The following is an 11,501-nucleotide window of genomic DNA, read 5'->3' as shown; positions in this document are numbered from 1 at the left end:
GGAAACGTGAGATTGTTGAACAGATCTTTTGATTCTTCAAAGTCTTTTCCCTCCCTGGTGTTATCTCGGCTGACAGACTGCACTTTAACCTCACAGTCATTGTACAGGGACGCATGTATGTGAGATATTTTAATATTTATGGCTTACTCTGTGCTCTCAGTCAAGTCTTATACTTGCACTCATGAATAATTCCTCTCAAATAAGCACATGACGGCCGTACTTTTGGGGCTCGCTGAAGGTTTCACAGCATCAAACTGAATTATTCACTGATGAATCACTCGTGAGCACAAGAACATTCTTCTTTTTTTCATATAATGGATAAAGTGTAACTAATCCATAAATATTAAAATACTCTCTGGTGCCATATGCGTCAACATTGTTGTTTCAAAAACCTCGGAAACCAAACAGACATGATAGTGAAAACTCAAAGAGTTAAGAGAACGTCTAAACGTTAAGAAAACGTTTGGTTTTTCCTTCGTGTACACAGCTTACAGTCACCGCGGGTTAAAAAAGAGAGTAATCATTTACCCAGAAAGGAATCAGGGGGAAGCATGTGACTCAGCCAGGTCAAGCGCAGTGACTGCCAGACCACAACAGCCAGTCAGCTGACCGACTGAGTGCGAGCAGGAGGAGGGGGCGCAAATTATGAAACACACCAGGACTTCAGGCAGTGAAGCATAAAGGAGCGTTTATTGTACCCAGTACAGATTATCATAAACTCAGCAGTGTAAGAAACACATTGTGAGGGGAGGGAAACTGAAGCCTATACAAGTGCAGACGATCCCTGTTGCTCGGAGTGGATCCCATGATTTAATGTGTGTGTCGTCACTGTGGCCTTTGGTGGAACTTCGGCCTTTAAAAACACACAAACACACTCACTCTCTCTCAGACACACACACGCACGCACGCACACACACTTTACAGGCAAGGTAATATCTTCTCATCCATTCTCCAACCTTAAAGAAACAGTCTGCAGTAGTAGCATCATAAGGATTGTTAAAAAAAAAAAAAAGGTACATGTCTATTAGAGCCTAAACTAAACAGCTTATACATTAAAATCAAAACAAATGCAGCCTTATAGCAAAAATATATACTTTATATACGTTTGTCTTCGCCCCCACCCCCTCCCCATTCAGAAACATAGATAATAAACACAACAAAAAATGTTTAAAAAAATGCAGAGAATATCACAAATATCTTCTTTGTCCAAAGACGGTTAAAGCGATATGTTAGTGGACACACAGTCTTGACTGATTACACCATGCAAAGAGAAGCAGAAGTCTCCCGTTGACGACGCGTGACTGGCAGAGAGGCGTCCAGAAGAAGGTCACCCTTCTTTATTTAGTTTATTTTTTTACTTGCATGCAACATCCTGATGCTCCGGCCATACTGGTGCATCAGAGGAACTAGTACACGGCCAAGAAAACATCAAGCACCCAGACTGAAACACTAAATAAAATAAAGAGCAACGGGACCATTTATCATAGAGAACTTCTTTTCTTAATGAATTCACGCCTCTGGGAGAATATGTACTTGGTGTATGCGTCCCTTTTGGAGTGGAGGAGATGGAGTGCTAATCATCTCTGAACTTGAGGACCCAGCAGTGATGAGCAGTCATGAGAGGAGTCGCACTGTATCGACTGTGGGCGTCTGAAGGGAAGCGGATACAATCTCGTGCACGGGCAGAACGATTAAAGTTTTACACATTTACAACGAGAGCAGCCCAACCGACGGGACCGACGAGCCTGAAATACAGCAACGCCCCAGAAACCTGAGAGCTCTGGGTCTCACACTAAATTGTAAAACAGCTGGCATTTAAAAAAACAAACTAACTAAAAGGTAGTCTATCTACAGAAAACAAATCTGTGGTTTTAGAATATGTTGTGTGTTTGTTTGTCAATCCGTTTTTGCAAATTAAAGCCCTTTCACGGATCTTATAGTTCTGATGTGGCGACATAAAAATGGTGGGGAACCAAAAAGGCAACGATAGAATAGTGCTGCATTTAGAGTATCTCAGTTTTTTTTAATGTTTTTACTCGGTTTGGTTACTTGATTGTTTTTAAGAAAAGCAGATTGTCACAAAATCAGAAATGCAACAACTGTTGCAGTCTCACACAAAAGAGGGGGCTCTGTCTTTTAAAGATGGCGGCGTGTGGCCTCGCAGCCCCTTTTTTGCAGTCCAGTTCACCCTCACGGGTTTCACAACCCGCTCTCTCGCTCTCATACGATGGCCCTGGAGTAGATCAGTCGCAGGCTTTTCCCCTCATTCATTCTTAGCTTGGGAGCTTAACAGAGTTTGATGAAGGTTTTCCATTGGAGCCGGAGAGCAAACCATGAAGGAGCGAGAGCGCGATGGCGTTCCTTCTAGGCGGCTCAGCAAGTTCCAGCTCTGGATTTTTGAGAGTGGGCATAGAGAGACCTTTGGGGAGTGTTTGCGTGTGCATGTGTGTCGTGCGTCAGGTACCACCCCCCCCCACCCCTCCCCCTTTCCCGCTGCTTGTTAGTAGCCGTAGCCGTCTGGGAAGGACAGGCCTGCCACACACTGCTCCCCGCCGTCCAGCAGGTAGGGGGCCGTTTCCTCGTAGTGGGTGAGGGGCACGGTGTCTTCGTCCAGCCCCGGCAGGCTGTCCGGGTCCACCTTCAGGTTGGGCCTCTGGTTGTCGGGGAAAGCCATGGAGAAGAGAGCCTCGGGGTCGCACACAAACTTGTACACGTACCTCTCACCGGCCACCTGAGAAAGGAGACGAAAAGACATTTATTAACTCACATCGTAAAAACATCCTGATTGCAAGCATTACGTCACACTTGTAAATGTGTCATTTCCTGTACAGACTGTTGACTTAAGAGCATAGCGGTCTGAATTCGAGACATCTCGTCATTTTAATCTGGTTGAAATCTGAGGCAACAAACACTACACGTAAAAACCTTTACATTTAATAGACGAGGAAAAGCGGCCTGCAGGCTAGTACTCACTAATGAGTCCTATGGTTGTAATCTAATATCACTATCTCCACTAGTTTAGCCCGGCTTGCGGCAGAAAAGTTGCCGAGGCGAGCGGGCGGACAGAGGGAGAGAAAGGAAAAGGGGTGGACGTGCCTTTACCTTCTGCATGATGCCCTTCTCGTAGTAGTAGCGGAGCGAGCGGCTCAGCTTGTCGTAGTTCATGGCCGGTCTGTTCTTCTGGATGCCCCAGCGACGAGCCACCTGAGGCGAGACACACAGGCACAAAGAATTGCAATAATCTATATCGATATTTTTGTAAAGGAGTAGAGGTGGAATGTGAGAAGAGTCCAGCATGTGGACAGTATAGGGGACTGACCTCCTCGGGCTCAATGAGTTTGAACTCCATGCCGCGGCCGGTCCACGCTATGAAGTGGCCGTTGGCCGGGTCGTCCAGTAGCGTGACCAGGAACTGCCAGAGCTGCAGGGAGCCCCGGCGCTGGTAGGGAGGGCCGTCCCGATAGACAGAGGGTTCCTGTTTCACTTTGCCTGTGAGCGGGATGAGAAGAAGAGGGAAGATAAAAGTCAACACTGGACTCCACCGCCACCACAGTGTGGTGAGACATTCCTGCCAGATGGGGACTGTGAAGTGGACTTGCTGTTCATTATGCACCATGAGAAGTCTGGACTTCATGTGAATACAAGATCTCGTACTTTTGTGCTAATCTTTTAAGAGTTTTATTTTCTTACCTTCTAATCTTTCAGGGACCACACAGGTATCGTCAAAGTACAGCTGATGATCTCTGTCGAAGGAGAAGCCTGCAATAAGACAAAGAAAAGCATGCAGCATAAACGGGATGAAAGTGGAGCAGCAGAATGGAGCGTGGGAAACGTGGCTTTTTGTTTCCGACACGATAGGCCAGCGGCCGTCGTTCAACCCGGAGATTCAAAACCGTACGGGGAAAGCAGCACAGCCGGGCAGCTTCCCAAGAGCGGAAGCTCATATTGTGCAGAGCTTCTGCCAGCTGCTGACGTGAGAAATGCGATGTATGTGTGGAGCAGCTACTCCGATTCATTGACCCGCCCCCCCCCTGAGCGAACGTTTCAATGCTGCTGACCCGTTTTGATTTCGCCAATGCGAGAGCGTTCGGCAGCTCGATAAGTCGCCGGGGTTCTGGGTTTACAAACGATGAACTTCACGAGTGAAACAGTTTAAACAGATGAGACAAAAAAAAAAAAAAAAAAAAAGACAATAACTTACTTTCATGGTTATTTTGGTAGAAGCTCCCCGCTCTCCCAAACGATGACTGACAGTTAGGCACTTCTGTAAACAAAAGAGGACGGGTGTGTAAATTTAGACCAGAGACATCCTCACTGTTCATATCAAATGTGGAACGCATCAAAATCCACCTCGCAGCTGACAGATTATATTTGGACCGCTGCCACTGTGCACAGAGACGCAGCTTTGCTCGATGTTTACAGAGGAGACGCTCGGTCCGAGCTCTATCAGCGCGTTAAGTCACAAGTATACAGTACAAGTATAAAGACACAGTTGTCATGTTCATCTGCAGCTCCAACAGCTGGGCTTAAAAAATGCCCAAAATCAAGCACACACACACACACAGTGGACTAAAGCCCGGCTCAGAGAACACTGCACAGCACACAACATCCCCCGCATGTCCACCAAGCCTTTAAACGAGATTAGCACCATGGTTGCTGTATTAAATCTCAATGACAATCGAGTTAGGCCAGTCCTCCCCCCTGAGGGGTCAAGGCCTGTCTTCCGTTCGCAGCAGTGTCTCTACAGCGCGTACCGACCCGTCTCCCCCCCCCCCCCCCCCCCGCCCTACATCCATTATTCTGTTTCCTGTCTACTGATAAGGCAACCAGAGATCAATCTTGAGCAAGTGTTTCCTCAAGTCTCTGTCTCCTCTTGTCCTCACTTAAGGAAAAGAGTCTGCAGGAAGTCATAGTTATTGCCGAGTCTTAGAGAAAAGAAACAGGGAACCAAAGAATCATTCTAGCAGCACCCTCTGTCAAATGCTAATAATGATAATGCATGGACTTAAATCACGGCGTTGTATCTACACAAATTGCTTTGTCACCATCTGCAGACCGCCAACGCAGAGGCAACAGTATGTCCCACATTGGTAACATGCACTTCTTGCATCCAGCCAGAGATACTAGCCTCTGTGACGTAGGTATTTAAAAGGCCATAAGAAGCTAAGAGGATTTGTCATTACATCACTGCCCGAGCCAGCCGGTCACCCACCAGGCAGAAAAGGAATGACAGTACACGAGTGAGCGCGAAAAGATTAAAGAAATAAAAATAAATAGAAAAGTTGCAGAGTTTCAGGAAAAAGAGTTAATGCATCAGAGCCGGGGACAACAGCTGGGCGTGTGGGCGTTGGGATCAAACAATGCACCGCCAAGTCGCTCTGGCTTGTTTGATTTGAACCGGCGCGAGTAAACAGCATCTCCACCATGACTGTTTGACGAGGACCGGCACCACTGTACTGTGTGTACTCGCTAAAACCCCCCCGAAATGAGAATTTCCAGGCTCTTACGACCGACTTGCTGTGCCGCACGTCACTAAGTCCTATGAGGGCTTCTGGCCCGAGATCTATTCCAGGTAGGCTCAGTGAAGAGGTTCGCTGCACCTGGCTGGGTGACCCATTTACTTTCTGCCCTTGGAGGCTTAGGCTGAGCTAAAAGACACACTTTCACTTTATTGCCATGACTCTGGAGGAACGATGCAGATTAGGCTTTGAGGGTGTGTGTGTGAAATGAGCACCTGTGCGCTCAGGCCTCTGCTGCATGCTAAAACTCGCGGGCGTGTGTTAGTGCCCAGAACAAACACGGCCACATTCCTCACCCTCTGGCCGCTCTACTTTCACACAGCCCCGGACAATTACTTTCACGCAGCAGAAGCTACGGACTTCCTCGCTCTGCAAGCGCAGGGAAACAGATATGCAGAGAGCCCCCCACGGGGACGCCTTGAGAGGTAATGGACTCTCCTCGGCTTATTTCACGAACAGCTAGTCGTCTCTCTCTCTCTCTGCTCACCAGAGTCGAAGCAGAAGTCACGCGGCTCCGGCTTGATGGCCATGAGGTGGAAAGCAGCCTGTCGCGGAGGGCCCGGGGGGCCCATGGTGGGGACGCCCTGCTCCGTGTATCGTGGGTCGATGAGCTCTTGCTTGAAGCCCTGGGGCGGCACAGCTACCAGCGGCTCTGACATCTGGCGGTGGTACGGCGGCCGGCCGTCACGTGGCAGACTGGTGTTGCTGCTGCTGCTGCTGCTGGGAGGCTGGGGCAAGAACTGGGGGCGCCCTTGCCTCTCTGACGGGGGGAAAGGTAGACATGGCTCTGACATCTGCCGCTGGAACCTAAAGATGGAGGAGAAAGTGTGAGGTTGTGATCAGAAACACTGCGAGGAAAAACCCCCACGTACACCCAGATTGTGAAGTCGATCTCACCTGTGCTCAGGTGTGAAGTTGTTGGCATCCTGGGGCGCGCAGGGCACGGCGAAGGGGGGGCTGTGGCTGTGGACCGGGAGTGCTTGCTGGTTGGGAGAGCCCGTGGTCTGGTTGGAGACGTGGGGGTGAGGAGGAGGGGGGGTGTGCGTTCCTGCCGTGCTGGTGGGGGCCGCATGGAGAGACTGGCGTCGAGGGGGGAGTTAATGGCTTGAACCCGGGAGAGGGCTTCCTGTCACAGGCACTGTGGATGAGGAGACGGGGCAACACACAGTCAGACCTTCAGCCGTGGGAGAGTTAATCAACATCCAGCGTCGTGCTTGTGACTAGCCGGCCACATACCTGTAGCTGTAAAGGCACTTCTCTCCGTAGGGCATGGGACTCCGGTCCTGGCGACAGGGAGAGAACTCTTTGGAGGGAGTCAGCTCTCGTTTGATCTTGGCTGGCGGCGGGCCATGAAACATCACTGGACACGAGGAGACATACAGAGAAGCAACACAAGTTGAGTGCATTAGATCAACTCCAGATATCGCCCTAATTGAAGCCATAAACAGAAGTGCAGCAGTTATCTTAACCACATTTTGGGACTGATGGATAAATGGACGTATGGACAACATCTGTGTATTCCCTCGACTGACAGAGCCACTTAGCAGCAATTTATCATCCGGCCTAATGACGGGCCGACTCCGTGCTCTGGAAGAACAACAATCCGTCCACCACCGCTAGGCAGCAACTGCACTGCACACACTCCAAAAGGCTATCAAACTTCACGTGTGACTCCCATTAGGGCAGGCCAATAACAATACCCATGAATCAGCGTGGCTGTAATCTAATGGCGGTGAATGATTTTCTTCTCCCGCGCTGTAACCATTAGACACTGGCTGCAGCTTTCTGCGCATCGGCTGCAGTTTCCGGGGCGCCACATAATAGCCAGGCAGAAACTAGATCCCTTGGCACAGAGGAGCGGGGGGGCTGATGGACCTAAGCAGATTTACAATGGGAAAACCTGATGGCTCGTGACTCGAGAGAAAAGTAAATAAATTAAGAGATTAGGCATTTTTTTCTGGATTAACCGACGAGAACTCTACACACGCAAACTCCGCCTCCTGCACCATCTGAGCAACAACGTGAGCTCCACACATCGCCTATGAACTGACAGAGAGGACGGTCTGCAGCCTGGCAACCGGCAAACTCACTTCTCAGTATCACACACACACACACACACACACACACACACACTCTCTGACAGCACAAGGTCAAGGACTACGCCACAGCAGCACCTCACAGTGAGCTGACCGTATACAGTAGAAACCGACCTTGGACGGGGCCCCTCTTATAAAAATACATACATGTCAATGCATCGACCTCAATTATGTGTTAGAGCACCAGAGGCTAGTGGTCAGTTTACAGCTCGCCTGTGCCACAAAGATTTAACAGGCAGCCCAGGCAAACGACACGCAGCCACCACACCCTGTCTCCACCTCCTACGCATCAGACGAAAACATAAACTCAGAGAGGCCGGGAGGGGGGATACAATGCTCCACTGGTCGTAATTCAAACATATCCTCTCAGCTGCAGAAACAAAACAGGAGGCCGTATGGAGAAGTGTGAGGGACGGGGGCGCAGACAGTTTATTTGGAGGAGGAGGGGGGGGGGGGGGGGGGGGGGGGGGGTTATGCTAGTTCAGCACTGAAACAGTGAAGCTGCCCCCGTCCACTGGAATCTAGCCCACTTCAGCAGCAGGGCCCGAGTGCGGGAAAGTGTGAAATCAGATTAGGGGCTTGGCTCATGTGGTGCCCCATGCCAATCGGCTGATTAAACTCAAAATGGAGGAGAGAGAGGGAGGGAGGATGGGGGAGAGAGCTGCCTTTTAGCAGAGCTGTGTTTTGAAGAACGGTGCTCTTCCTCCGCAGGATGGAGAAAAAAAAATAATGTAAAAGAAGATATAAAAAGAGAGGTGACCTGGACATCTGGTCAGGGACAAGCAACTCAAAGCACTTTCCTCAAAGCCAAAAGAAGAAGTCTGAGTGTCGATGCGGTGCTGCTGAAGAATGAGACTGAATGTCTGCCCAAAGCAGACAAGAACCAGGCCGGGCTAACACATCCAAACCGTGACCAGGTTTGACTGATAGAATGCTAATAACACACACAGACACACACACACACACACACATCAGAGAGGAACTATGATAATCAGGTACTCACAGCTATCCGACTGGAAATCCGGGACAAACTGTTCGTCATCGGGCACCTGGGCTGTGAAGATAGATGTGGAGAACGGAGCACGTGAGAAAAATAAGAGCACAAAACCATTTTAATCTCTCATGGAAAAGGTGAAACGAGGGGAGAGGAAACTAATCCGCTGTAAACTGGTTTATTGGAAGGCTTAAATAAAAAAAAAGAGTAACAAAGTAATTTAACAGAAAAAAAAAGGAGAGAAAGCGACTGTAGGGCAAATATGAGTCTCTGTCAGCAGTTTCTCATGCACAGGACTTTGCTCTGCGAACACAAAAACAACAATATTTCACATTCTCTCCAAGTTAATCTTTAATCTTATAACTTGAAAACACTTTAGAAAACAAAGGACTTAAAAGGAGAAGAGATGTGTCCTAAGCGGAACATTATTTTGCATAAAAGCAAATAATAATCCCACTGAAGTGATTTTGCGGTGTTTAATAGATGAAGGGCTTTCTATGCCAAGAGGCAGAAAACAGTGGCAAAAATGTACAAACAATAAGATTTACCTTCTGCAATCCAGATCTCTTGCAGCTGACTGAGGTCTTGGAAGAGATCTGAAAGTGACGAAATAGAAAGACATTGAGTATTGGTTTCCACCACTTATCACTGAAACATCACCGTTGACCTCCAGCAGCGTTACCTTCCGTGTCCTGGGCCAGTTCTGTGTCCACAAACTTCCTTTTCCTGTCGATCAGAGGCCTGCTGTGTGACAGTTCCTCCACGTGAGACTTGTGCTGTAGGGAGGGAGAAGAAGAAGAAGAAGAAGAAGAGTCAACAGGAGACGTCACAAGTGTTTTAGAAATGTACAGTGATCTATGGCGACCGCAAGGAGGTCCATCCACGGCACAGAGGCGTGGGGTGGACAGTGTGAGGATGGGATGTGTCCACTTACACTGGGTGGGACCATAAATGGGACCTGCTGGTCATAGAATCCGTCCATGTTATCTCTGTGATTTGGGGGGTGGGGGTGGGGGGGGGGGGTGGGGGGGGGAGGCTCCGATATTGGGGGGGGGAGGGGGAGGTATTCGCTTTAAAGCGACAGCGCACGGGGTCACGTTGTGGGTCACTGGAAAAAAAAAACACAAGATTGGAAACAAGTCAATAAAACTGAAGACATGTGGGCACATTTCTATTGTTTTTCTCCACTTGACTCGATTGGGATTCACTTCATTTTTTTGGAGGCCATACTGGGTGGTGTTATTATTTTGTCACATCCTCCTGCGTCCGATACAAGGCCACCATCTTGTTATTTAACCAACAAACATCCCTCTGAACCGAGCCATGCAGCGTGCGAGGAAACTGCAGCACAATGTAAACACAAGTCATTATATAAGCCACCACGCTCACTGGCCATCTGTAGGGCACTACTCTCCACTATGACCAGTAGAAAAAAGCAGCCTAAAAACAGCGTCCCACTCTTTAGAGTATACGTCTAATGGTCTGTGCAGAACGTCTTAGAGCTGACCAGCGTCTTACAGAGGCTCGGACCTGCTGCTATGAAGTCAGACACACTCCTGTAACAAATAAAAGTTCCCTTTAATGCGACGACAACAAAAGGGCTAAGCCGCTGCCCTCTATTCTCACATCTCCCTCAGCAGAGTGATGTGAGTCACTCCTCCATCTCCAGTTAATGGATGACGAATGCAGAGCGCTGCAGGGCAATCATTACGTTCGTGCCAAGCACATATTACACATATTACATTAGAACTGACTGTACACGCGTATGGTTACAAAGCACATCAATCAAGAGTCACAAGGAAGTTGGTAATATATTATTTTCTGTGTGGTTAAAATAAGGAAAACAGTAAAACATGTAGCTGCATAATTGGAGACTTTACATGCATTTAAAAGAGAAAAAAGTTGTTTGATTAACTTTTTACAAAAGGGGAAAACAACTATAGAGACATACAAACAGAATGGGTGGTACAGTCCCTAAACGCACCACAAACTAGGCAAAGTTTACCACCACAGTGGTTGTTGTGAAAAAAAGAAAGAAAAGTAAACAGACAAACTTGTTTACTGCGTAATTCACACCAACTCTCATCAGTGAGCAAACGTGATAAAATCGGCTGATTTTCGGCCGAAGTTCTGCGTTTCAGCGGCGGGTTGGATGGGGGGGGGGGGGGGGGGGGGGGGGGGACACGGACACCCCCACCCTCTACTCCTCCTCCCCGCCCGCCCTTCCCCCACCCATCCCTCCCTTGTTTTTCTCAATGAAGTGTAACTCGACCCGTGTGGAAACAGAGGAGAAAAAAAAAGAAAAGGAAAATCTCGTCCATTCACAAAAAAAAAAAAAAATTCACAGACTCCTGACCGCATTAAAGCTAAAGCCAAAATACACGCAGATAAACACAAATATCTTTACTATCTTTAAATAAAATAAGCTCGTTTGCGTGGTCTAAAAGAGCGTCAGAACATCTAGCCATAACAGCGCTGCATAAAGGCAAGTTTTTTTTTACAGAAATAAATATTGCACCTTACCTTGTATGTGTGTGTATACGTCCTCGATATCGAGAGAATACGGTATTAATATCCACAAATAGCCAAAAAACAACGTGTCGACAGTGGTGTAGTCGTGTGCGCACTGATACACTGTATCCGTGCAACTGCCCTCCTCGACTCACAGAACTTGACTGAGCTCTCTGTTAATGGCCCGGTCGGTTTTTTCCCCCTGGGCTCGAGCGGCAACGGCAGAGACGCGCGCTGATTGGCGGAGCGACGCTGTCAGTTAACGCGAGCAGCCAATGGCGTCTCAGGAGCTGATTAACTATGCATGAGGATCCGCTTTGGCCAATCACAGCGCGGCAGAAGACTATTTTTATGAATGGCTGGATTTCATTCACATTTTTT

At 48.4% G+C, this 11,501-nt stretch overlaps 1 protein-coding gene across 1 annotated transcript; it reads right to left on the bottom strand.

Annotated features, from left to right (window-relative positions):
- Window positions 1–670: 670 nt before the first annotated feature.
- Window positions 671–11,272, bottom strand: etv5a (ETS variant transcription factor 5a). The gene is given in 14 exon segments (XM_079169561.1): window positions 671–2,731; window positions 3,103–3,204; window positions 3,320–3,489; window positions 3,691–3,759; window positions 4,202–4,264; window positions 6,007–6,326; window positions 6,417–6,563; window positions 6,565–6,657; window positions 6,756–6,879; window positions 8,619–8,669; window positions 9,158–9,205; window positions 9,292–9,385; window positions 9,544–9,717; window positions 11,133–11,272. Coding segments are annotated over 13 exon segments (1,560 nt in total). The 5' UTR covers window positions 9,592–9,717; window positions 11,133–11,272; the 3' UTR covers window positions 671–2,500.
- Window positions 11,273–11,501: the final 229 nt, after the last annotated feature.

This window comes from Pholis gunnellus (genome assembly GCF_910591455.1).
Source record: "Pholis gunnellus genome assembly, chromosome: 12".
NCBI lineage: Eukaryota > Metazoa > Chordata > Actinopteri > Perciformes > Pholidae > Pholis > Pholis gunnellus.
The sequence above is the reverse complement of the archived record's forward strand: the minus strand, read 5'-3'. Positions and strand labels throughout refer to the sequence as shown.